General features: G+C 54.0%; 1 protein-coding gene across 4 annotated transcripts in view; it reads left to right on the top strand.

The window, feature by feature from the left end:
- Nucleotides 1-27,405, top strand: part of TEAD3 (TEA domain transcription factor 3) — a 62,793-nt gene that overhangs the window by 3,782 nt on the left and 31,606 nt on the right. For all 4 annotated transcript variants that reach the window (XM_075909985.1, XM_075909987.1, XM_075909986.1 and 1 more), the window contains exon 2: nt 23,706-23,960. In XM_075909985.1, the coding sequence (XP_075766100.1) occupies nt 23,825-23,960 (136 nt within the window). In that variant the 5' untranslated portion in view covers nt 23,706-23,824. The remainder of the gene's footprint in view (nt 1-23,705; nt 23,961-27,405) is intronic.

Below are 27,405 nucleotides of genomic sequence, written 5' to 3'. Positions count from 1 at the left end.
CTTTGTTTGGAAAGGTGCAGACAGCTGATCCCCTCCCTGCTGCGCTGAGAGGAGTCGATCAGAGTCTCGCTACCTCCCCACTTCATGCTGGTGAGCTTAACACCAACCAGTCCCTTCCTCCCGCTTGTCTTTTGGCTTCCCACCGTAGCCCTGACCATAAGCAGTGCAGAATAGGAAGTGGCACCTCCTTCTGGTGACGGCTGGACACTGCTGCTGGTTCCATCGGGCCAGTGGAGACCCAGTAGGAGGGAGGCTCATCTGAAAGCCTAATTGAGCCTGTGACACTCTGGTGACATTGGGGGATGGTGCAAACTGAGCAAGGAGCAATACAATAGAGGAAAAAAAGATTCCCAGTCAACAGGTTAAGGCTGCACATCCTGGGAGTGGAAGTGGGCAATCAACTATAATTAATGCATTAAAAATTAAGTAACCACACAACTCCTGTCAAACACACACTGAACACGAGGCCAGCAGCAGGTGATCCCTGGTGCTGGAATAATTTATAGACAGTGCTGTTGTGAAGAGGAGAAGCTAGGTTGGGCCTGATCCTTTTGGGCAGCGGGGAGTCGTGGATCTCTGTCTTCTCCTTCGTGCATGTTTGTAGTCCCGCGGAGGCATGGAGTGAGGGACATTTGGGGCTGGGGAGGAATCCCACACAGGGGTTTTGAGCCCCTAAGATCTGCCCTTCCATACATGCTGCGAGGATTGTAATTTATTATTTGTATTATGGTCGCTCCTGAGAGTCCCAGTCATGGATTAAGACTCTGTTGTGCTAGGCACTGTACAAATGCCGAACGAAAAGATGGCCCCAATCTGCAAAGCACAGGCCATCTCCTAGAAGTTCCTTTAAGTGTTGCTTAAAAAATGTGGTTTGAGTCTGAACTCAGTGATAAAACTCCTCTTGGCTTTAACGGGAGCTAAGCGTTGGGCTGTAGAATCGGTCCTTGCTGCAAGAGGTATGTGAATGATGGCTGAAGGACTGTGTAACCCCCTGAATGCTCTTTGCTACACAGTAGACCAGCGATGGGCAACCTAGGCTAGTGAGTGGGCTGACTGAACAGCCTCCTTCATCTCAGTGGGCCGTAAGACTGTTGTAACCAAAGCGGACTCTTGGAATAAGGTGGTTTTGCTAACTGCGTACATACCTGGAATTTGCAGGGGGGAGGGTGCCGATTGAATCGTAGCAGCGCTGTGATTGGCTGCAGAGAGCATGCGACTCTCACGGGCACCAGTGTTGTGTGCAATCACTTCACTTTCCGTGCTCTTGCTTTAGTAACGTGTCGCTTTAGTAATATTGGTAGGAAAAAAACGATGTGGAAGGTAACCAGCAGAATCTGGCAACCCAGCTTATGGGCCATGGTAAACAAAACGCCTCGAGGCCCACAGGTTGCCCATCCTTGCAGTAGATTCGAACCACCCCAGCGCTCCCCTGGCGCTCTCTCGGTATAGTGTGCTGAATTACGGACCTCCACCATGGGGACTTGCCTCTCCAGACAGGGCTAACTGCGCCAAGGGATCACTACCGTCTAATGAGAGTTGTACTGCATTTCCCAGGGCTGGATTTGAGCCTTTATTGTAGAAGAGGCTTTGTTCAGTGGGAATGTTAAATGGTTTACTGGTAAGCATGCTGGTCCTGAGTTAAAATAGTTAACCGGTTAATGGTTTTTAACATCCCTAGTGTTAAAACATCCCTAGATGTTTTTAACATCCCAGGTTGATTAGACAATAGGAGCAAAACTTCCCTTTGTAATGGGAATTGCCTCTTTTTTGAGGCTCGGTAAGTCTGCATGCCTGTATGTCTGGGGTGCTAGAAGGCACCTGAAGTGTGTGAGCACTCAGTGTTTCTCTGTCACGTGTCCATGTTGGCTTACAAAACTTTTTGGATGAAGGGAGGGAAGTTAATGATGGGTATCGTCGCAGCCTGTGACCTGCACATGGGAAGATGGCCTCGTCGCGACAGCACAGAGAGCTGGGTTCTGTTTGGATTTGGGCAAGTCATTTAAAGCCCTTTGTGCCTCAGTTTCCCCCTGTGTAAAACAGGACTGATACTGGCCCCCCTCGCTGATACTTATGAAACACTTGGGGCCCCTTGTTTATAAGAATGGAGATTGTCTATCTCCTAGAAGTGGAAGAGACCTTGAAAGGTCATTGAGTCCAGTCCCCTGCCTTCCCAGCAGGACCAAGTACCATCCCTGACAAATTTTTGCCCCAAATCCCTGATTGGCCTCTGCAAGGATTGGCAGGCAACAGACTAGAGCAAATGGCTATGAAGGCCTAGCTCTCATTTGCTCAGCACGGCAATGCACACTGAGCCGGTGAGTGGTGATTCATGAATGACTTAGGTGGGGGACATTCTCTGCTGTCTACCTAGGGCGTCTCAGCCCATCAGGCCGTGCATTTGGGGCAGCTGCTCTGGAAGCCTCTGTAGACCGAGCCAGGTTTTCACGGGGCTTTGCATCACTACTGCTGCTGCACAATCCTGGCCTGCTGTTTCACGACCGCCATTTTGGATTCTGTTGGATGCATGAGACCTGCCGCCTAGTGCCTGGTTTTGAACAGGACCACGCCACGTTCCTCCCCTCTGTACATCCAGGTTTGTGCCTGTCTGTGCTCACGTGGGGCTGAGAGGCGAATGAAGCTCCCAAGAGGGGCCATGAGCACGCACTCCTCAAGAGTGCATCCAAAATGGCAGCTGTGCTATCCCAGATGCATATAGACCTGGGAGCAGCCCTGTGCCTTTCCCATGCAGCTGCCACTGTTCTAAGACAATAGCCACACGGACAGCGTTCCTGGTGAGCTTAGCTTTAGGTCTGCACTATGTGGACTTCCTGGAAACAAGCGTTCAAATCGCAGGTGAATCAGCTAGCCCTTCACTCTTCCAAGTGACATTAACTAAGCAGAGGCCATGCTGTTTCCAATGGGTAGATCCAGGTGAGACCTTAAATACTGGGGCCAGATTGGTGCCTAACACAGAGCTTCAGAGGAATTTAGGGACTTAGGCCTGAGGTCCTGTCTGCTGCTTGTGGGTATTGAAGTTCTCCCTGCCCTAGTGTTTTTGACCAAAGGTTCCCCTGTTATCCGTTTGCCCCACCCTGCCCCCAGAGGTGGCTGCATTTCAATAGTGCTGCATTGGTACAGTGATAAAGCACTCTGGGATCCCCTTAGATGGAAGTGAACTCGATTTCAGTAATTAATAAAGATTTACCACCCAGTGGTAAAAATCTAGACAGAGGGAATCCCCTTACAGGCAGAAACCAAATCAGCTCGGTTTAACAGAGTGCGGTATATCAACTTACCCAGATATTAGTTAAGTTTTACAACAGGCTATGTAAAAAGCACTAGCAAAGTCAGTACAAACTAAAATGTCATACAGTGATTTATTTATAATGCTCTACATACTGTACACAGAAATATAAGTACAATATTTATATTCCAGTCCATTTATGTTATAATTGTATGGTAAACATGAGCAAGTTGGCCATTTGTCAGTATCCGTGTGGCCGTGACACTTGTGTTTTTATGTCTGATTTTGTAATCAAGTAGTTTTTAAGTGAGGTGAAACCTGGGGGCGTGCAAGACCAATCAGTCTCTCGAAAGTGGTCTGGAAAGTCTGCATACAGTGGTCTGGAAAGCCTGAGCACCACTGGTCTAGGATACCTTGTGCTGCATGATACTATTAAAAGTTATTACAGTAGCACCCAGAAGCCCAAGCCAAGACCAGACACCATTGTGCTATGGGCTGCATGCCCACAGTGAGGGACTGTGCTTGCTCTTAAAACTGGCGGTCTAAATAGGCAAGACAGAGAGAGGGTGGGAGGCGAGAAGACGTATTCTCCCCATTTCACAGATGGGGAGCTGAGACACAGAGAGAAGAGGTTATTCCAAGGTAATGCAGGGAGACTGCATCAGGGCTGTTACTGTTACTCAAGCCACAGTCCCAGAGTCTTACATGCTGGACCAAAAGCAGAGTGTGAAATAAACACAATCATTGGCAGAACTGTAATGAACATGAGATACCGACCCTTCTAGCATCCTTGATAGCGTAGCAGAAGGTCGCATGTTGGGAAAGCTAGGGCAGCAAATCGCCCCTCCTGCGTGTCAATGAGTGTGGCTAGAAACTGCTGCACATCAGGCATGGCAGGTACCCACAGCTTAAAGTCACAAAACAGACCAAGGGCATCTGGTCTCTGGCAATCAGCCCAGGTAGCCTAATGATTGGGCTAGTTAAGGTGATCTATGCGCACGTCTGTAGCGAGGTGGGGGAGGATCTCTACCATATAAAGAGAGGTGAAAATTGTTTACCGTGAATATTTTTGTATGGATTCTAGAGATAAAGTGCAAGCAGTGTAAAATACCACATGTTAAGCACAAAAGCAGTGAGGGGAACAAAGTTTGTCCACAGAACTCACATCATTTTCAAGAGGAGCTGGGCCGAGATAAGCAGAAAGGAACAGCTTACATTCTGTGATTATCAGAAGTGATTTGAAACTACACAGAACCCCAGATCCAAACAATAGGAGGAATGTCCGATGTGGACTCCACCTGTGACCCATTTCTAGTGAGAGGTCAGGTCTAACTTGTAGAGAGATCCCATTAGTTATCTGAGGGCTTGCCTACATGGGAACATCCAGGAAAATTAATCTGAATTAACTAGGGTGTGAATTTGAAGTGGATTAGTTAAACCACATTAAATCCCTGTGTGGACTCTGAAATCAGAAGTAAAGTGACCTTAATTCAGTTTAGTTTAATTTAATTTGGAAGGCCGCATCTATGCAGTAGCAGAAAAGCTGTGGTGCTGTAGGTATACTGCTGTAATGTAGATGCAAGCTAAGGGGATGGAAGGTGTTTTTCTCTCACTATAGGACAGTGTGTCTTAAACTGTGTTCTGAGGCACACCGGTGTGCCGCGAGGCAGTTAGAGGTGTGCCGCGGAGAACAACAGAGTTCAAAATGGCCACCCTTAAAGGGGTAGACAACCTTTTTTTTCTCTCAACAAAAAAATCTTGTTTGGTGTTCCTCGGTCTTAAAAAGTTTAAGAAACACTGCTATAGGAACTTCATCTCCCTGAATAAACGCTCTGTCAACCTAGCTTTATCTGTGCTACGGGCTAGGTTGTCATAATTAGAGCCCTCATGGATGTGGGTTTTTCACAGTCCTTGGTGCTAAAGTGGACCTAAATTTTAAGTGTAGACCAGGGCTAAGTGAATTAAGATAAAGCAAAGTAAGGCCTCTTTAATTCTGAATGAAGGTGTTTGTACAGGGATGTAATGCAGTTTAACTAATACACTTCAAATTCACACTTTTAGTTAATTTGGATTTATTTTCCTGGAAGTTGTCATGTAAACATCCCTGAGATGGGTGGAGAAGGGGAGTGGGGAGGGTGATGTTTCTTTTCTTAGCTTTGGTAGAGATCAGTGGTTTTCAATCTTTTTTCATTTACGGATCATTAAGCATTTTTGAATGATGGTGAGAACCTGTTTGGAAATCTGCAGGCCACCAGGGTCTGTGGGCCACAGGTTGAAAACCACATTTCTGTGGTGTTAACAATTTTTTTGCAGGCCCCTTAGACATAGTCTGCAGACTCCTATATCCCAGGGTCCATGGACTACAGGTGGAAAACCACTAGTATAGACTTTCCACTTGGCCTCAGACAAGTTGCTTCATTTCTCTGTGCCTCAGTTTACCCTTCTGTAAAATAGGCCTAATAACCCCTGCCTCTATGGTTTGTAGTGAAGTGTAACTGTTTTTGAAGTGCTTGGGGATCCTTGGATTGGAGCACTAAGTGTTATTTGTTCATGACTGTCTCTTCCTAGCTCCTTGTAAAATTAGATCCAGCTGTTCACAATAGTCACTAATTTTCCCAGATGATGTTCTAAGTTTGTAGTCTGAGCAGCTCTGAGTTAGTGGAGGATGGGCTGTAATTCTCATGCCAACTCGCCAGCCATTTCTCCCCGTTCCCCAGAGGCAGGGAGCTCATATTGCTGACATTTAGGCAACTGTCCTTTTATTTTAGTGAAACTCAGCATTAATGTTATTACCGGGAAGATCACTTCATAGCCCCACGTCCCATGCTGTGGGGGTAAGGCATTGCATGTGGGCCCTGCTCTGAGTCCCTCGGAGAACTGGGCCGCCTGAGGCTAAGTAACCTTTTTGGTTTCCCCTATGTTTGTGCTGGGGACTTCATCCTAACATATCCCACACAGGAAATTCCAGAATCCCCCCATCAGCCACTCCTAGGCACCAGCTGGGCGTGTGTGGGTCATTCTTTTCCCACCACTCACCTGAGACTTTAACTACCCCTCCACCAGCTTACAGAACTGCTGGAAAGGCCACCCCTGGGGAGCAGGTGAGGTAGAGCAAAGAGGAGAGGGTGTGTGTGTGTGGCAGGGGAGGTCTGTGATTACTGGGTTGGTTAGATAATTGTGGGCGGATTGCACAGAGGGGGAGGCTGATGCACTGGATTAGAATCAGTTTAACTGCTGGGCCGTGCTCTCTTCTGGAACTTCTCTATTAATAATATCACCGGACATATTTTTAGCAACTTACACTCTCTATGTGCAGGAGGCGCTTCACCACCATCACTGAAGTGCTGCCACCTCGGCAGTGGGGCACAGCAGCTGTTCTCACAGCACAGAGCAACCGAGGCTGACAGGGCAGGAAGTGAAGGAGGGTGCTTGCTTCCAGGTGGAAGTGTGCTGGGGGAGTTCATCAGGGCAGGAGGTGATGAATCAGCCAGGAAGTGGACCAAGTCCCCAGAGATGCCCTGCCCTTGTGATCAATGCAGTGGATCTTCAACATCTGCAAGAGATCAGGCTCTTGGTTTTATGGTGGCTTTTCTAGAGCTGAGTGCTCTCAAGTCTGAGTGCCTCATGCTGCCTGTATTTCTGCAGCGGTCCTGATAACTGGTATGCTCTTAGTGGGCTACCTCCTGTACTGGCAAGCTGCAGAAATTCTCACCACGCACAGCGACTGGGCTAAGTTTTCCCATGCTGAGTGGGAATCGCTTGGAAGAGCAAGACAAGAGGGAGAAGGGGTGGAGAAGGCAGCAGATTGGCCTCAGGAGATCAGAATTCACTTTCCAGCTTTGCTGTGTTTCCTGTGATGGGCAAGTTGCTTCGTCTCCCTGTGTCATCTTTCCCCAGCTGGCTTGTTTCTTTAGAAGCTCTTCGAGAGGTGGCCAGCATCACACTGGGCGCCCAGTCGCTCCTACAGTCTAAATTATAGTAAAAGCATTACTGTCAAGTTCTAGAAACACAAGAATAATTTATACGGGGCTCATCCTCGAGCATACCAGGAGCTTAATAAATCGTGTGCACACAGCACTCCGGCAACACACCTTGTGGGGGGAAAGGTAGCAACCTTCCAGAACACGGCTGGGTACATTTTGCCAGGGACTTCAGTGTGACAAGATGCTCTAGTGTCCCTGATCAGCAGATTGGACCTTGCTGGTTGGGGTCTCGTCAGAAAGACCACTGCACAGGAAACCACACGGTTCTTAACTTACGGGGAAGGTGGAGGAGTAGGGAGGGGAGTGGGAATGACAGCTGACCACCAGGTGAGAAGGAGGGCTCCCAGCAACTCCTACCTGCTTCTTGACCTGATCCTGGATGCTGCCATGGCTGCTCCAGCCTTTCTGGTTTCCACTCTTGCCTCCATGAGTTTATGCAGGGCTTGAGCCCCGATTGCTCGGTGCTAGCCACCCACTGCCTCGCTCCCTCGGTTCCACCACCCCTGACAACTCCATTATAAGGCTATAGGGCTGTGTTGACTGACCCTGCTGGGATTTGACATTGTGGTTCTAAGGCAGGGGAGGGCAATAATTTTTTACCGGGTGCCACTTCAAAAATTTTTGAAGTGGCCCCGGGCCGCACAAAAAGGAGCGGGGCCACGATATTTCCGGGTTCCCCAACTCCAGACAGTGATTGGTCTGGTGGTGAGGGAGTGCCTTTGCCCTCACCCCACATTCCCCCAAAGTGCCCGTGCCCATGCCCCTGGCATGGGAGGAGACTTCCCTCGCTCCCCTGCCCTTAGGCCAATTAGGGCCTGGGTGTGGGGGAACGTGCAAAGCCTCCTCCTGCCCTACCACTTCAAAGGGCCGCGCGCTGGTCGCAGGGCAGGGACAGAGTGAAGAAGGCTTCACCTGCTCCCCAGGCCAATTAAGAGAGCAGCAGGGCCTCTGTGGGCCGGATCCACCCTGCGGAGGCCCTTCTGTCCACCCCTGTTCTAAGGGCTCTGGAATATCCAGACCAGAAACCCCCATTCCACGATGGCAGGAGCAGTAGAAATGCACAGACCACTGAACGAGCCCTCTGGCTGTCAGTCTAGGTCAGGGGTGGCCAACCTGTGGCGCTTCAGAAGTTAACATGCAGCTCCTTGCACTGGTACCAAATCCAGGGCTGGAGCTACAGGTGCCAACTTTCCACTGGGCCGGAGGGTACAACCCCCAGCTCTGCCCTAGGCGCTGTCCTCCTAGGATCCTGCCACTTCCTACCGTCTCCACTGAGCCTGGCACACCCATGCTTCCCCCCTTCAGTGTCTCCCACTGAGAGAGAGCTGATCCCAGTGGGCAGGAGGAGGAGAAGGTGGAGCTGCGAGTGGGTGGGCTGTGTTGACAGTGGTAGTGGGGAGATGAGCAGGGCTGGTGACACAGAACTGTGGCTCTTTGGCAATGGGCATTGGTAAACTCTGACTCCTTCTCAGGTTCAGGTTGCCCACCCCTGGTCTAGGTAAACAGACTCCAGGTTCTGAGCTGCAGGAGTCTGTGACCCCGTAGGATTCCCTCGTTCTGCATTTGCTGCCTCCTGGGGGGGCGATCGGTTCTTGCACGTTTCTTCAGCAGCCCCTCTGCAGAGCGCATTCCCCTTTGGTCGTTCTGTGCCGCGTTCCAGTTGCCATTCATGAGTCATCCGTTTAGCCCTCGTTTATGAATTGCACAGTGCGTTGATTGTCCACCCAGGCCCGTTCCCTCCTTCCTGTGTGGACCGTGTGGCATATGAAATACGCACGCCCGTTACGGTTTCTGCAGAGGTGTGAGATAATGGAGCTTTCTGGAAGGGGCCCTTGTGGGCACAGGGAGACCTTTCTCCCACTGATTTATCATCTGGGTGCAGTGATTCTTCCCGTGGTACCAGAAGGAAGTGGCTTGTACCGATGGGGAGTGCTTGGCTTCTGTCAGCCAGTCTGAATGGCATTTTCCCTGGCTTTGGACAGGCGGGAAGGCCATTCCACACACTGGAGCTGAGTTGGCATGCGCAGGCCAATGGGTAGTGCTCTGGTTTGGTAAGGTGCTGCTCTCGGATTGCTGCAGCACCCAGCTATGAGTCAGGGCTGCAGCCTCGCAGGCAGCTGTGTCTCCTAGGCACGGGATGAGGGCAGCTGCTTCCATGGCAAAGATTGGGTTACACGGGGGTGGAGGGAGAGGCAGCCTGGGACGAGGGAGTGGGTGTAAAAGAACTGGAGCCTTCCTGTTTGCACAGGGGTTATAGGCACCTTGTGACCCGTCTGTAGCTTGGCTACTTTAAAATCCCATCGCCTGTATGATTACACAGTCGGCAAGACGCTTTCCCTGCCCCACAGATCTAAGGCTTGTCTAAGTCAGTAGGGAATGAAGTTGATGTTCAGCCATTTTCCAATGGGTTTGAGAGTCCACCCCGGAGTTGGCACTGATCTCGCGCCCCTTCATTAAGTCTGTACAATGTAGTGTGTAGAACCGTCGCTAAGGCATGGGAAAGTGTGGCCAGCTGTTGGAAGGGTGAATTCCCAAACACGAGTTTGGGAGGAGAAGGCGCTTGGACAAGGAGAGGGGAGACAGTTCTGGGTGTGGGGGCATCTGGGGAGAAGGTGCAAAGGCCAGAGTGGGCTGGAGGAACGTGGCACTCCAGTCCCTCTCCTTAGGAAGTTAAGCCCTAGGGCACAAGTCATAGCTGAGTTCAGAGACACCAGGGACAGTCCTTCATGTGGACATCTGTAGTTCTTTGCCTCCCAGAACATCTGAACTGGCTAAGAGCTGGCCAGAGGGCCCTGAGCAGATCCACATCTGTCATACTGAGAACATCTGGGATGCCCGCCCCTGGATACACCCACCTCTTTCATGATGTTTCTGGTTTCTTCAGTTTATCATTGTTGTTTCTAGCTTGAGATATCCTCGGCGCTTGACTTATGGATTTGCCTTTTCCTCTGAGTGGCCAGGTCTTCGCAAAGAATCCATTGGCTGTTGGGTCTGTGGAGTAGACATCACCCATCTCACCTTGGGTAGCCCGTCCCTAACGCCAGCTCTGGCCCTGTTTTCTCAAGCTGGGGAATCACCTTGGCCAGACCGTGGGCTTGCTGAGCGGATTGTCTGAATACTTTCAACCGCTCTTCTGCTCTAACCTCCCAGACCTCGTTCTTGGGTCTCGCACAGTTAGAGCCAATGGGGCCTCTGGGGAGTTGGCTTTGCCTCTAAGCAGCGCTGGGCGTTCAAACACTTGAAGCCACTTTCTCTGCTGGGATCGGCGGGTTTTAAAGCTCAGTAGGCCAGAGTTGCTTCTCACCATCGGCAAAGAGCGATCGATGTCTGCTGGTTTAATTTGTACTGATATTTCTCGGCGTGCCGCTGGCTGGATTACATCCGGTTGAACTCATTCCCCTGACACTTTCAACTGGAAACTTCCTGTCCGAACAGCGCACTGTTCAGCACCTGAACACGGGTCCAGAGGCGGCTGCCTTTCAGGGATGGGTACAGTGACGCCAGTAGGCGGGAACTTCATCCTGAGAGGTGCTGAGCACCAGTATCCCCTGGCAGATGATCCAGTGGGGGTGTCGGGCTGTTGGGAAGAGGCCTACAGTTTGTAAAGTCTTTTGGGCTCAGAGGAGCTGTGGTAATAAGATGATCCCCTTCCTGTGGCCATCTTGGTGGCAATAGCGGCCATCTTGGTGAGACTGCTTGTGGCAGAGGCCAGTCTAAGACCCTAGCCTCCAACTAGTTTCATAATCCAGAACATACTTGATGCTTTAAAATCTTTTATTTAAAGGTAAACCAGTGAATCTCCTCTCCTGGCTAAGCAGGATGGAAAGCAAGTTGGTCCCTTGGTTGCCAGGGTATATGGCTGCCTTTGAACCAAGATGGCTGCCCTGCTACTTCGTAGCAAGGCTAAAAAAAAAAAAATCTGCGTTACTTCAAAAATAGTGAGCAAAGGCTACAATCCTGGCTCAGATCTTCCCCAGTCTAATCCCCGTTGACTTGAGGGAGATGAGGGGCCCTGCAAAGTTTGACCTGCTCAAGATACATTTCCCGCGGGGGTGAGAGGTACTGGCCAAGGTGAAAAGGTCCAATCCCTGTTCCTTTGGCACCTTGGTTCCTTGGCACTTCTAACCCACTGTATAAAGTGCTTTGAGAGCCCATGGGGTAGCCCCAGTTGGCAAACTGGGCGCGGCAGGGATTGGTCACCGAGGGTGCCATGCCTGGCCACTCATGCTATGCGGTGTCACCACACCACATGCAGATGAGGGCCAGTGTTGGGCAGGAAAGTTCTTCTATGTGGAGAAAAAGGAGCAGCTTTGTTAGGATGGAGTCAGTGGCCATGTGTCCCATGTACACAGCCTGAAGGCCGTAGGGCAGGGGTGGAGAACCTAAAGCCCAGGGCCGGATGCGGCTCCTAGCTTGCCTGGATCCAGCCTCCAAGGCACTGGGGAGTCCGCGCTGGCCCTCCAGCCCTTTGGCCAACTTCCCATGGGCTGGAGCACACACAGTCTACTAGCCTGGCCCCCCTAGGCTCTGGTGTGAGAGAGGAATGTGGGGAGTGTCTTTGAGTCGAGGCCCACGTCAGTGAGGGATTGCTTGTGGGTAGGAGTTGACTAGCGCCTCTGAGGACCCAGAAAGCCTAAAGGGGACGGGATGGACTTGGTGGGTGCCTGAAAGACCCAGCCCCTCTTCCAGTTTGCTGTCGCTTCAGTACCATCCGGACACCATCCAGCAGTTCTGCATCCCTCGTGGCCTCCCAGCCACATGGCCTCCTGTGGTTTTCTCGCTCCGATTGCTTCCTGAGTGCCACGCCAGGCCGGAAAAGACAGGAAGTGATAGAGGAAAGGAAATTACTCGGGCTGTCTCGCAAGGGAGCAGAAGTGGGGGGCTGGGAGAGGCCAAGGACTTCAGAGCCAGAACCATTGGGGGCCCTCTCCTGTCTGTCTGAAGGACGGGGTGGGATGGGAACACAGAAAGGAGGATGGATCCCATGAGGGGCAGACCCGAGAGAGGGGGGCTTGTTACTGAGCTAAACTTCCCTCAGACTTTGCGTTTGCAGAGCGTATTGCGCAAGGGGCCTTTCGGCAGGCAGAATCCTTGCAGCTCCACCCTGATCGTAGTAAGTGGTAGAAGTTAAATCTGCTTCGGAGCAGTCGGAATCCCTACATATCAACGGGCCTTGCAGCTCAGTAACAATTTAGAAAAAGATCATGTCTCTCCCCAGCCGTTAGTATTGATCCGTCTCTGGGGTTGGGTTGAAAATACCTTGTTGGAGAATACAATTCCTTCCACCTCCCAGGGATCCTCTTCAAACTAAAGACAGGGCTTGCCTTTCAGCAAGGAATAAAGCAGCCACTTCTGGGGTGGAGCATATGAGAATGTTTGCTAGCATAGTGGGCGGAAACTACTCCCATGGAAACCTGGAGGGGGGGGGGGGGGGGGCTAGAGTCTGCAGAATGTGGTCCCGTAACCTGCAGTTTGACCAGGACACCAGATTAACACCCTTGTGCTTGGGAAAACTGTAATCCGGTCTTTCCTGGCCGAGATTTCTGGCAGGCATGGTACCTCCTAGTCCTCCACTAGGCACCGTCTGCTGAGCCACTAACGCTGCCTGGAGCATCTGGTGTTTCCGCTGCACTCTTGCACCTGGGTATCTCCCCTCCCAAGCTTGAGAGGTTAGAAGTCCTGGTGAAAGGGCTGCAGACTGAGGCTGTGATTGCTGGGTGGAGATTTCCCGGTGAGGGCTAGCCTGGTGGTCCGGTCACCGCCGGCGAGGAGCTGAGATGCCGAGGCTGGCCGCCGTACCGCATGCTCTGTTGTTGGGGAGAGGGGAGCACCCGCATTCCCCACCCTCCTCCACCGATGCTTGGGCGTTGCGGAGGGGTTCAGGCCTGGCGTTGGGAAGCAGGACGCTTGGGGCCTTTCACAGCTGTGTCCGATTGGATGCTGGGTGTCAAGAAGACCCCATCCTCAAGCTGGTGTGGACGGTGCTTTTCACACAGCTATGGGTAGGATGGGCCATTGTGGGCCCTGCAACGAACATCAGAGACCATGAAAGAACTAGGGCAGCTGGTTTGATTTTAGGCCAACATCCCTGACCACCCTCCCTACACCCCCTTGTGCTCTGCCGCCCCGTAGGACGGAGAGCTATGTGTCTGGGATTTCTCACTGGCTCCCCAAAACCATTGCTCCTTCCCACCCTTCTGAGCTGCACTGCCTCCAGGCTTTGCAGGTGGCAGCCTAGAATTCTCCCTCCCCCATTTCCTTCCCTGTCGGATAAAATGTATTAACATGCAGACAAAACAAACGTGGAAAAGCTAGGGAGGGGGCAGGGAGGGGGCATGGGGGAGAGGCGGAGAGGCAGCATCATGGAGAATGCCCCCGGCAAGCGTTCTCCTTTCAGAAATTAGAAGCATATTAACGAAGGCCTCTGCGTGCTTGCAAATTGTTTCCTCCTGTTGGAGTTCAGAACCTGCTTTTGGGGCTGTGCCTTCTCTTGGCTCAGGCTGTAACGCACGAGGAGGGGCTGGAGAGCCTCCTCGAAACGACGTGGGGCTGTTACGTGGGCATGCCGTTCAGGAAGGGAAATGTTCGTGCCCCTGTGGCTCTGAGTTCCGAGAGCTGTCTGTCGGCAGAGATCTCAGTCCTCCAGCTCTGTGTATCTTGGCATCACTCAGTGCAGCCACCTCTGGGGTGGAATGCAGCAGCTGTCTGGCAGCACACAGCAACGCTGCACCACAGCCCTCCAGAGAGGAAGGGAAAAATGAGATGGGGGGGGGAGACAATGGGCTTGTGTGGCTCATGTAACTGGAACTGCAGCCATGTTGCTGGGGTTGATGCCCCAGCTTTTGCAGGAGTCATTGGGAGGCTCTTGATGGAATGGGCAGCACCTTGGCTTTGCTGGGTTTCTGAGTAATGCTCCTTGTCCTCGAGCACCAAGGAGGCCGAGTCCCACAATTGGGAGAGGGAACCCTCTGGCCGCCAGATTTTAGTTGATTGCCAAGTCCCTGGTGGCTGGTAGCCACTCTCTGTAGCTCCTTCAGAGCCTGCTTGACCACAGCACAGGGACACGTTGGGCTGCATAATCCAAAGCACAGAGACATTCCTGTCTGTCTTTCCTAGAGACCCCATCTCTGCCCCACTGCTTTTCCCAGCCAGGCATCTGGTGGGACCGGACCTCTGCTACGCTAGTGGATGGTTTATGAGTGGCAGGAGCCCAGTGGCCACCAGCTGCTTCCTCCCGTTCCCAGATTGCTATCTGCTGCCCTCTTCACCTAGGTCGGTGTCCTTTTTTGGGTCGGCGGCCACTGACCCATTATAAAATCAGTCAGGGGCCGCATGCAAGTGAGAAGCAAAACCACCACCACCAACCACCACCCACCAAAACCCTCCCTGACGTGGCCCCCAACTGAGAGGGAGAAGGACCGTCCCCACATCCCCCTCGTGCACCAGAGCTTGTGTGCTCCAGCCCTATGGCCAGATGGCAGGGAAGGGGAGGCTAGATTGCCAGCATGGGCTCCCCAATGCCGGGGGGGGGGAGCTCTGAGCCTTGGGGGCTGGATCCAGGCAAGCCAGAGGCCGCATCTGGCCCCCAAACCTTAGGTTCCCCACCCCTGAGAGCATCAGGTGGGTGTGAGCTCTTGCCTGCAACTCCTTGCAGAGGAAAACCTTGCAGCGTTGGATCCCTCTTCTCCCCCCACACACACACTTGTCAGCAGGAGTGGCTCGCCCAGGCCCTATTAACAGCTCAGGGTGACAACATCCTCAAGTTACACAAATAACTGGGCTCTCTGAGGGACCCACACCCGTAGGTATGAGCCTGCAGTGACCCCAGTCTCTGTGCTGTGTGCCTGCGTCTGGCCATGAGGTGAAATGTCTCTGGACCGGTGTCTGTGTTGCTTGAGGATGAGCGCAGGGGAGTTGTGTGTTGCCAGCCCCTCCAAACCTGCTGCCAAGGCCAGGGCGGGGGGAAGGAGGAGACGGTGTCCATACAGGCTTTCTCAGGCCCCTTCCAAACAGTGTTCACACCCGGGAGAGTTGCTGGGTGTGTTTGAAGAAAACCTCCCCTTGGATTTATGGACCCATTAAAACCCTGACATCCTGGGGCTTTGGAGCCAGATGATGATGCTTCTCTGTGCCCCTCTGGATTTCTGCTCCGGCCCAGGCCTCTCTCCAGTCCTCCTGCTGGGATCTACTCTTGCCAGCCCCTCTGCCAGGGCCAGCAGGCTGTTGCTGTGTTGGAGACTTGAACCTGGCCATCTCATTCCATCCCTCCCCCTGAGCCATAAATACACACCATGCCGTCTCCCCCAGGACGGGACCGTGGAGCCAGGGAGTAGCCAGTGTCGGGGGGGGAAGGGGGGAGCCACTTGGCCAGGCAGGGGACCCAGTCTCCTCTTCCTGAAGGTCACGGTGATCTTCTCTGGCCCTGTGTACAGCTCCGTGCGTGGGTGGGAGAGCATAGCCGTGCTCTGGCTAGTGTGGCCAGGCCTGCCCTGCCCTGCCGTTTGGCTGCTTCACCTGTTGGAGCAGTGTCTGGTCTCCCTGAGGGGCATAGCAGAATTCACCCTGTGGGTGTGGCACTATAAAACACCTTCCTTTCCCGCCCTTTCTGCTGCTCCTTTCTCACCCTGCAAGTTACCGTAAGCCTGGGCTGATTCCACCTACCCCATTTCATTTGATGGCAGTTTGCATGTTGGCGGTGCCTTTTGCCCTCCTGCCTCCCGCAGGGTCAGAGTACGATGTACGCGCCGCCCTGAAATGCAGCCACTTCTGGGGAGGAACGTGTTCTGCCTGGCACAATGGTGAGCGGTAGGGCATCCCTCTCCAGGCAGGACCTCGAGGGAGCAGCGTGAAACTCTGCTGGGGAAGTGTTTCCAGCAGGCCTGGGGTGGTGAACAAGGTGCTTAGATTACAAAGCCAGGTGCTTGGATGTCAGAGCCATGGGAAGCCAGTTAATCCCCTTTGCCCCTTCTCTCCCCCCCCCACCCCATATCAGAGGCCCCCTTCCTGCTGTGGAAGTGGGACCTTTTCTAGCTCCAGGGCTGCTGCTCTGGAGGGACCCGGACCTTCAACCCCGACCTAGACCGAGAGCAGCAGGTGGGTGTGAGTGCTCCCCTGAAACTCCCTGCAGGGGGAAATAGGAGTGGAACTTGCAGCCTTGTTCCCCTCCCCGACTTTCTTGTCTGCGGGGCACACCCAGGCTGTAAGCTGAAACTTTTTGTCTTTCAGGTGAGAGGTGCAGCTCCCTGTGCTAGCTCCCAGCCAGCAGCCTCCTGTCTGGGCTTGCCTGTGAACTTTTATCCTCCTTAAAGCGGGGGGGGGGGGGGGGAAGAAGAGCTCCCCTGTAGTCCCAGCAAGGACTGACCTAGCACCAGCCAGCCTGGTGGGCCCCCAGGAGCAGAGCCAGTTGACCAGGCAGCTTCCCTTGACTTCCAGCTGTTGCTTCCTCCCAGCAGATCCTGCTTCCAACCCGGCCCCATACATGCCCATCCCAGCCAATTTCCCCTCTTTTCTGCCCAGCTGCAGAAGGTGTGCTCCTCGTCGCAAGCCTGGGTGTGCTCCAAAGAGAGGTCCTTCTCCAGGGTGGAAGCTAGAGGTTGTTCCCCATGCTCAAATCTCTCCTAGTTAATTCCCAAATGCAGCGACCTTCTCCTCCTGCCTTAGCTCCAGGGGGGAATTCTTCCAGTTTCACTGCAGTACGTGCGAGGGGCCGAGACTAGGGATGTTCAGTATCGGTTAACTGAATAGTCGATTAACCTCATGAATTCTTATTGGTTACTCGACTATTCTTTAGTCCTCGGGGGCGGGACCAGCAGTCAGTGCGTTCCGGCCCTGCTCCCGAGGACCCCCCTCCCACTCTGTATCAGAGGCAGCAGTGCAGGGTGCCAGGTGGGAGCTGGTCCACAATGGGAACCAATTTAAAAACCAGCTCCCCTTGTGGACCGCCTGCCAGTCGCCCCGGGCTGCTTCCTCTGATACAGAGGCAGCAGCGTTGGGTGGCAACAGCCCATATCTGGGGAAGGGGGGGCGGGTCTGAGCTCGGAGCCGGGCTGTCTGCCTGCCTGGCTCCTAATGCACTTTAAATGCAGAGCTGCAGCGGGGTTAGGTCCTGGACCCAGTGTGAGCCAGGACTGAGCCGGGCCGCCTGCCCGCCCAGCTCCTAATGCACTTTAAATGCAGAGCTGCAGCTGCAGTAGGTCCTGGACCTGGCACAAGCTGGGACTTAGCTGGCCAGCCTGCTAAAAATTGTTCTGGCGGGGATGGGGGGGGAGTGCGTGTAGTCTATAGCATTAACCTACAAGCTTTTGGTTATCGGTTAATCCACCACACTATTACATCCCTAGCCTAGACTTCTTGGGAGACCTCTCCTTGACAGTGGTGTTGGAGACATTCGGTATCTGGCCTGGCATCACCAGTGCAGACTGGTCTCCGCTCTGCAGAGGAAATACTCAGGGGAGAGAAGCTGTGTTTGGGCACAAACTAGAGAGGGTGGGGTTTAACCCCCCCGCACCCCGCTTCAGAGCCCATGTATAGAGCTGGCATCTCTACATACCAGCTCTGATCTGCAGCATCAAATCTTGTTTTGCTTTACAAGTCTTAGGTACTGTTCCCTACAGGTGCGGCGGGGGGGTGGAACACAGCTGTTCTACAGAGAATGCAGGTCAGGAGGTGTGCGCGCACATGGCCTTAAAACCCTCCTTTGCGCCTCCCCACCCCCAAATCCTGATGTGGCCTTTGTTAGAGCTGATTGCTGAAGGCTGCTCGGACTCACTAGGGCAGTGGTCTCCAACCTTTTCAATCACAAGATCACTTTTTCAATGTCAGTGCAATGTGAGATCTACCTCAAACCCAAATACCCTTGCCCCGCTTCCTCCCCCCCCCTTCTCTGAGACCCTGCCCCTGCTCCACGGCCTCACCCTGCTCACTCCATCCCCCTTCCCCCCTGAATCGCATTCACTTTCACCAGGCTGGGGGAAGGGGGTTGGAGTCCAGGCTCTGGTCTTGGGCCAAAGGGTAGAGAGTGTGGGTGGGGACACCCTGAAGGTAGGGAAGTGGGGTGGGTTCTGGAGTGGCCTGGAGATAGCGCATTAGCCTGGTGATGGGGTCGATCCCCGCCCACCCTGTGAACAGCTGGACAGCCAACACAGGCTGTCCCAGGGATGGACCCGCTGGTGGCTTTGAGTCCTGCTCACCCTGGGAGCAGTGGGACAGGCAACACTGGCTGTACTAGGAATGGAGCTGGCTCCCGCATCAGGAAGGCAGGAGAAGGGAACCTCTGAAGATTGGGACGTGGGTGGGTTCTGGAGTGGACATGGGGATAAGACATTCCCCCTGGGGAGCACAGGGTGGCAGGTTCAAGTTCCGCCCCCCTAGGCAGCCCCACCGCCACCGCCCACCCTGGGAGTGACCCAGGCAGGAGAAGGGACCCTTTGAAGGTAGGGAGAGTGGTGTGAGTTCTTGAGTGGACATGGGGATATGGCATTTGCTTGGGGAGGGGGGGGTCCTGCCCACCTTGGGAGCAGCCAGACAGCCAACTCCAGCTGACTCCTGCAGTAGGAAAGCAGGATAAGGGACCTGCTGAAAGTCAGGAGGTGGGGAGGCTTCTGGAGTGGCCTAGGGGATACAGCATTTGCCTGGGGAGCACAGGGTGGTGGATTTTAGCCCCATGCATCCTGGGAGCAGAGACCAGAGTGAAGGACAGTGTGTTTGTGAGAGTGACAGATTTGCACTGCCAAGCTCCCTCCATCCCCCTCTCCATGCATGGAGATAAGGTACAGGAGTAGAGGGAGGAGGGATGCTCTGACATCAGTGTTCCCCTTCTTTCCCCCCCACATCCTGCACAGCAAGTAGGAGGCTCCCAAGGGGCAGCTCCAAGCCAGAGGGCAGGAGTAGCATGACAATCGGGTGGAGGGGTAACTGAAGTGCCAGCACTTGATAGCTTCCTGGCCAAACCAGTCAGAAGCTCCAAGATCGACTGGTAGATCCCGATCTCCTGGTTGGTGACCACTGCACTAGGTTGGCACACAAGGTTGACCCTACAGCTACTGATTGGCCTATCTAGGTCACACTCATTTTTCACATATCTCTGCTACACTGATACCAGCATCGGGGACGAGTGTTTTACTGGCTCTGCAGCCAGGGGATCCCTCTGCGACGGGCTGGTCATGCCATGTTGGTGTCAGACTCCACTGGTGATGCAATGCAAAGTGGTCTCCCCACACTGGAGAATCCAGCCCACGGCAGTGAGGTTACGCAGAGAGGTGCTCCTGTTGCAGTGTGTGGATGGGAGAATTGCCTTTCCCGTCTCCCCATTACAAGCCCGTGGCCCTGTGTCTGTGTTTTGAGGGGGATGTTTGGTAGGCGCCTGAAGGTTAAGGAAGGGAGGAGGCAGGGAGGGGAAATGAGAGAAGCAGCAGAAGAGCGAAGTGGTAGGAGGGAGGGGAGTGGATGGATCCGTGTGAGGCGTGCTGGTGGAAATAGTTCTCGTGGCCTTTGCTAGGACTTCCTGAAGCTCCCGGGAGAATGAGACCCTCTAGGATGCTGGCTCTGGAGAAGGTCCTTTCTCCAATCTGAGCAGTGAGGTCACCCTCTCCTATGTACTCCAAGAGGCAGGGAGGGCTTGGAGGAGCTCCAAGGAAGAGGGTCACCAGAAATAGAGCCATTAACACTCAAGCGATCTTGGTCAAATATGAGACCTTTCTGCACCTTGAGGGAGATGCTCACCCTGGCCCGTTGCGACGTCCCTCAGCTCCTCATGCCCTCTGGAGAGTTTGCCAAGGTCAGCCACCCTCCAGCCATGTGAGGAGGGGCACTGGTAACGATGGCAAACCACACTGTGGCAGCGGAGTTTGAACCCCTGGCGTTAGCAGACCTGCTGAACTCACTGGCTTCCTGGAACTCGGAGAGACGTGGGTCATGGCCCCGACTTTGAGGGAAGGAAATCCCTTTGCCTTTCCCAAGGACAAGCTGATGTGGAAGAAGGAAGGTGATCTATTTTGCTCCAGCCTCCCTCCCGCACCCTGATCAGGTTAGGCGGCCCCACACCTCAAAAGAAAGCCCGGCATGGCTGGTTTCCCAGTTGTTGTGGTAGTGGCTGTTTTGTAAGGACTGGGTGGAGCCTTGCAGTCATCGTCTCTTTCACTTTACGTCAAAGCCGTGACTCGCCGCTTGCCTGCACCCTCCCTCAGGAAATGGAATTTCTTGGCATGGCCAGGCACCGTTTTCCCAGTGACGGCCACTCGCACCTCTGCTGAGCGACTCTCCGATCTTCTTCCCTGTCCCCGGATGGGGGGGGAGGTCAGGGAAGTGGAGAGAACTCAGTCCGTGTCACCCCAATCCTCAGGCGGTGTCGTAATTGGAGGGGAAGGAAAATGCCAGGTGATCGCTGAGGTTTCCCACTGGCGGGGGCAGCAGGAGAAGATGTCTGTGGATACTGATTCAGCCGTGAGGGGAGGCATGGACAGTCAGCCCCTCTGATACAGGCCTGGTCTTTGCATGAAGCAAAATGCAGGACAATGTAGCACTTTAAAGACTAACAAGATGGTTTATTAGATGATGAGCTTTCGTGGGCCAGTGGTACAGCACCACAGGGCCCCATCCTGCTGCGGCTGTCAGCAGCTACTGTAGTACTAACAGCAGTGGCTGGCTGGACACTTGGCTCCAAGCCCTGGTTGAGCCTCTTGGGTGGGATTTCCTGGGAACACGGGAGTTGCCAGCTGGATCAGACCAGGGCTCTATCTAGTCCAGGATCCTGTCTCCCAAGAGAGACCAGTCCCAGCTGGTTCAGAGGAAGGTCTCTGCTGTTACAGCGTCCTACCCGCAGGAGTGAGTGGCCATGCCATGAGGCAAGAGTCAGATCCCTTCCAGACCTCTGGCTGCCTCCCTTCGAGGGCCCTCCTGCGCTGTTCTCCAGTAGTGTCCCCGAGAGCTGCAGAGCAGCCCTCGGTGTTGCAGTGCCGTGGACGTGCACGGCAGCCGCAGGGGCTCCTGGGGTGGAGGGAAGAGAGCGTCTCCCTTCTTTTCAGCAGCACAAGAGGAAATTCTGCTGCGTCTTGGCCCTGTGCAGATGTCTGGCAGGCACGCAGCAGCCCCCTCGCCATCTCTATGACCCTGTTCCTCTGTCCCTCCTGGGCTAATGGCCTTTGTCCTGCCAGTCCCTTGGAGCTACAGGGCACCCATAAGGAGCTCTAACCCGTACCTACGCTCTCTTCCATGCTCTTGTGCACCCATGCACTAAACCCCCCTAAAATCTCCCCCCCGCCCCATTCCAGTGCAGCACTCTCCACCAGCCTGTGTGTGTCTGGGGAGCCGGGAAGCTACACAACAGCCGCAGCAGCCTCCCTCTCCATCCCTCCCCCCACTCTTTGGCTAACTGCTCCAATTCTGTTCTCCTTATTTGGCCACACTGCTCCCAAAGAAGGGGGGGGGTAGGAGGAGGGCGGCGGGGGGGGGGGGGGGGGGGAGCAGCGCGAGAGACTGGGTGACATCACGGGGCTTGGGGAGAGAGAGAAAAAAGTTACTTAAAAAAAAAAAGAAAGTCCCTGCGCACTTGAACTGCAGTTCCTTTAAAAGGAGATGTCTGCACTGGAGGCCGCTGGGTCTCAGCCCGTCCGGGAAGCCTCTCGCTGAAGGAGACACCTCTTGTTCTCAGCTCCCCACCAGCAGCAGCTGCCGCCAAACATGTTATTGCAACACACAGAGCCTGCGCTAGGAGCTGGGCAGGGAAGGGGGGAGCGAGAGGAGCGGTGAAGTCGCAGGCGCTGGTTTGAGGCCTGTCTGGCAGAACCCGTCTGGGGAGCAGAGCTTCCCCGAGGGGCCCCCGTGGGCACTTTGTGCCCTACATGCAACACTCAGTGACCTTTCAGGGGGAGGGGCCGGGGCCCCACTACGCACCCTGGAGCAGAATCCCAAAGCCAGACGGAGACTGGGGCTTCCCCAGGGGACCCAGGCCCCCGGCCCCCTTTCAGATCCAAGGCATTGGGCAGCCAGATCTGGACCTCCACTGATCCTTGCTGGGGATTTCAAACCCTCCTCCTGTCTACCCACTTCAGGCCAGCTCTTCCCATTCAAGCCACTGGGGAGGTTAGCTCTTGGGGAGACCAAGGTTAGGCCCCAGGGGGTTCTGCTGGAGAGGCTGGCCCCCCTGCAGGGCTTTCATGCTGTTGTCTGGGGGCAGTGACAACATGCTGAGCCTCCTTGCATTGCCTGTCTTGCATCCCTGCACTCAGGCATGACTAGGCAGCAGTTCTGGGGGCGGGGAGAGCAAGGTAGGGGTAACTAGCAGGGGGCGGCAGTGGAGGGATACCCACTTCTCCACTGAGCGTTATGTAGCAGCCCGGCGGTTCTCAAACGGGGAGCCCCAACCTAAAAGGGATCACGAGAGTGGCGGATGCCAGCCAGGTGTCCCGTTCTGGACCAGTAGGGATGTAAAGGGTTAACCGGTTCCCCCAGCGAATGGCTGCTCCACAGTAAACCGGTTAACCCTAGTATTTAACGGGTTAACGTTTTAAATGATCATTAACGCCCCTAGTTGCCAGCAGCAGCGCAGAAGCAATCGTGGGAATGGGCCGCCACAGCCTGAAATACTTTCAAGCAAAAAAAAAAAGTTTTCAGAGCCCCTGTACCAGCCCGTATTCCTGCTCCGTTTCCCTCGGTGACAGGGAGCCTCTCCCCGGCATGTGTTTCTGTGCAATTACCCCAGGAGAGACTTGGCAGTGGGTTCTTGCCTAATGGGCCAGTAATTGCTAGGTAAAGCCCTGCTGTGTCTCTTGGGGCTGCAGGTCCCTGGAGGGCTGGAGTGTGATGTGGAGCAGGGGACGCGGTTGTGTCCTAGGGCGGGAGGTTCCCACAGGGCTGTGTGATGATGGGGAGAAAGGAATGTGGTCACGTCTCCAGGCTGGAGGTTCCTGGGGGCTGTGTTGTCATGTACCTCAGACCCATCTCTCTTCTGGCTCCAATACTTTTTGTAGGGGTGTTGCAGCCAGTTCTAGGGGCTGCATTCTTAGTGAGCACCCCGGGAATGCACGCTGCTTCCCCCTTCGCTATCCTGGTTTGGCATGTATTTCCCCCTGCTCTTGTGTGGCTGTTGGGAGGCTGTATGCTCTAGTGCAGTGTTTCTCAGCCAGCGGTACTAGTGCCCTTAAGGGTACTCCAGAGAAGTGTGGGGGGTTCATCAACAGAACTGAAATGTGGGGAAAACTGAATGTGTGTTGTAAGTTTTACAGCGCTTTATTGTTTTTGTACGTTTTACACCCAAACATTTAATCGCCCACCTGGCTACGATTAAGTTGTTTAAACAAATGTGTTGCAATGGTAGGAAAAAAAATGTGTGTCTGAAAACTGTAGGTACTGGGGTAATTTTTTTTTGAAGGGAGTACTTTATTAAAAAAAAGGTTGAGAAATGCTGCTCTAGTGCGTACAGCCGGGGCAGGATGTCAGGAGGCATCCACTGCGGATCGCTGACCTATGCTTTGTCCCCTCAGGTTGTCGAGTTGCCGTTTGGGGCTCAGGGTCGGAGCCCAGAGCAGCCATCACAATAGCGTCCAACAGCTGGAACGCCAGCGGCAGCCCCGGGGAGGGGCGGGAAGATGGACAGGAGGGAATGGACAAGAGTCTGGACAATGATGCCGAGGGGGTGTGGAGTCCAGACATCGAGCAAAGCTTCCAGGAGGCACTGGCGATCTACCCCCCCTGCGGCCGGCGGAAGATCATTCTCTCGGACGAAGGCAAGATGTACGGTGAGTGAGACCAGGTCGCATTTGGTGTTAGAAGGGATCCAGGTTTCACGCAACTGCTACTGCAGTGGTGCCTTTGTGCCTATTCAGATACCCATCATTATGTTTCAGAGTGAACACCCAGTTGAGATGAATAATAGCAGCTCATACGTCTCTTAGAATCAAATGCTGCCCTTGCATTCACACTCCCAAGTCCACTGAAATTGAGACTACATCCCTCTGGTATTCTGTTTTGTCTCTGGCTCCATTCAGGGGTAGAGCAGGGAATTTCCTTGGGTTTGCTGCCAGTGCTATGTGGATGTCTCTGGAGGTGGAAGTTCTGTCTTTATTCATGGAACAGGTGTAGCCTGACGGAGGTGTGTGTGAGAGTCTAGGTGGGGATTAGGGTGCCCAAGATGGCAGTAGTGGAAGACACAGGTTTGAGGTGCATGCATGGGGGGAGTGTAGGCCTTGATTAGCAGAGCAGGCTGTGGGGCAGGCCTGAGCGTCTGTTACTGGAGCAGCTGGGAGGCTGTTGGTCGGGACTGAGGTGCCTTGGCGGAACTGTTTGGGTAGGGTTTTCAGCACCCGAGGCTCTGACTTCGGGGCGCTTGCTTTCCTGTGCACAGAGACGTTTTTCTCACAGTTAGTGGCTGATCTAAATCACACGGTGTCAGCCCCCACAGTCTGACCTCATCTTGGTGACTGGCGAGGGGAATGGGGGGTGAGGAGGGGGGCAGAGAGGCAGAGCGAGAGAGAAAGTAAAGGTGAATTTCGGAAGGGGAACTGCTCCTCTGGGCTCAGCCCCCAGCCTGGACGTCTCTGACACGGAGGCATTAGGATCTCCTCATAGGAGCAGTGCCTTTCCTAATGCCCGGTCACTTTCAAAGGGCTGGCCCTTGCCGTCTGTGCTGGGGAACTGCCCTGATGTCTCAGCCACAGTATTTTGGGCCGTTTCCCTACCAGTCTGCTGGGAGAGGGAAGCCACAGCAGGAATAGGGAGGTGGCCATCTTGGAATGGCTCAGGCCTGTCAAGCAGTGTTGAACTCTGTTCCCCATGCTGAAATTGCCTTGCACTCCCCCAGTCTCTGTCCCTCCCTCTGTGACATCTCTCCCTCCCTCCCTCTTTCTTTCGCTCCCTGCCTCTCTCTGCTTTGCCTGCCTGACTGGTTTGGTGAATTGCAGGCTGAGAGAGGCTCTGCACAGGGAGTCCACACGCCTGGGGCTGGGCGTGAAAGCTTGTGCATCTGGCCTCTCGTGCAGGTCACAAGCTAAACACTTCCGAGACTCCCTCGGCGCGGCCTTTGAGCTTGTGTTTTCAAATCACGGCTTGGTGAAGTCCCCCATCTCGGGGGACTTCACCAAGCTCTGAATTTCAGTGGACTTCCCCGGCTCTGAATTTTTGAGGCCTTTTGCCCTGAGAGACACTAATTGTGTGTTCCTGAAGCTCTCTCCTTCCCCCACGTCTCTGGTAGAAGCTTCTCCAATTCTATTTCCAGCCCAATGGGCCACATTCATTCAACAGAGTCATAGATTTGTCTTGGTGTCCCCCCTATAACATTCTCCTGGTCGGTTCAGGATCTGGCCAAGGGAAGTCTGCACCCGCTGATGGTTCTGGGGCCCAGGGCCCATCACCTCTTGGGTTCTACTTGAATGCCTTATTTGTGTGATAAGATGGGCAAGTGTGGCTCAAGTCAGTGTATTAAGTGTCTTCAGCTGGAAGCAGGAAGCCTCTGAATACAGGACCCCAGTGGGGTCACAAACCCATGGATGGTTCAGTGGGTCAGGATGTGGCACCTACGCTCCAGTTTTAGCTTTTCTGACGTGACAGGCTAGACAAGTGCTTGCCGAGAGAGACTGCACCAAGGACAGGCCCGCAGCTGTAGTTCCGCCCAGGTTGGTGGCGGGGTGGGGGGTGTGTGTCTTTGTGCGGTGAGCTGGGTGACTCAGCCCACATTAACACCTCACCTTTGTAATGGGCACCTTTGTGGATGTTGTCAGCAGCGAGACCATTGAAACTTTAACAGTCTTTAGGGCTGTTAGTCTAGGGCCATTCTCCAGCACTAAAAGGAAGTCAGACCCAGTCTTCAGGTCCCAACAGCTAAACACACGGTTGGGCTTGCTCCGTGCTTGGAAGAAAACCTCCAGAGACACCCAGGGAGCTGCTAGGAGTGGCACCGTGTTTCAGGATGGGCCACTCTGCCCAGTGCATTGAAAGAGGGGCCCTGTGCAGGTGGAGTGGCGCCTTCCTAACGAATTGGAATTAGACCCCCTCAGACTGTTTTGGGTTTTCTCTACCTCCCTTGCTTCTGCTGACTAGGGTTGTGCGTAAACACGACTTGTCTCCTCTGCTCCTGGCTGAGTCCTCCTGTGATGTCACAGCCTAGTATTTTGTGACCTCAGACCTGTCTCCATGGGGATGGACTGTGTGTTAAACACTGCGTTATGACCTCAGAGGGTTACTCATGGAGGTGGAGCCTGAAGGGAGGATAGTGATTAAATAGTGAGACTAAGCTTCAGGAGGGGTGGGTTCTGCTCCCAGCACTGCCGTCGACTCTGCCTCGGTTTCCCCATCCTTCTAATAGGGAAAATACCTCACACTTACTGTGTTTGTCTCTGTGGAGCACTCAGAAATCTTGGGAGGAGGCTAGGGAAGGGCTAAGGATTTAGGATAGTTATATATAGATCGTAGTCTGAGAAACTGGACACACCTCTTATACCTGACCAGAATTGGCCGGTGTGTCTTTGCACCATTTCTTCAGGAATCGGCACAGAGCAGGAGGGAATTGCAGGCTGCTGAGTAACGCCTGACCCCTCTCTTTAGTTACAACGCACCTTACCAGTTGTGTACAGCGCACCCACGACATGCAGCCACTTCGGGAGGGGCGTAGTTGTTAGCACACGGCGTGCATTTGCCAGCTGATTCTGCTTTCAAGTTCTTCTCTAAGCATTGATCTTTCCATGGTCTGCTCCTTTCCCTTACGTGGGTTATGCTAGCTCTCCACACCTCTCCCCTCGTTCTCCAGTCTTCCTGCAGCAAAGCAAGACTTCTCCCCACCCCTGCTCCCAAGATTTGGGCCACCTAGACGGATGTGCTTCATTACACCGCCTTGCAGCCTCGCTCCTCAGTCATGCTGCCCGGCGAGGCCCTGCTAGCCCAGGGCCTAGAGGCTGGGGAGCGCGGGCATTCCAAAGTGGGTGCATTTTTTGGATTTCTCCAGGAATAGTTGGAGTGCCGCTGGGGAGCTTGGCCTCCACTCAGCAAACCCAAGTGTGCAAACTGGTTTTTCCAGCCACGAGGAGACATCTGGCAGCTGCTTAAAGAGACAGCAGCCCAATTCCGCTGTCATCTTCCACGCTGCCGCACTGGGGTCAGAAACTCATTTTCACCACCTCCCCTCGCTGTGCCCCCTCCCCACTTTTTCTCTGCCCCTCCTCCCCCTCTGCCTTCCACTCTCTTTTGGAGGCA

The sequence above is a fragment of the Pelodiscus sinensis genome, chromosome 27 (genome assembly GCF_049634645.1).
Source record: "Pelodiscus sinensis isolate JC-2024 chromosome 27, ASM4963464v1, whole genome shotgun sequence".
Classification (NCBI taxonomy): domain Eukaryota; kingdom Metazoa; phylum Chordata; order Testudines; family Trionychidae; genus Pelodiscus; species Pelodiscus sinensis.
Note: the sequence above shows the minus strand (reverse complement) of the source record. Positions and strands in the feature narration are given on the sequence as shown.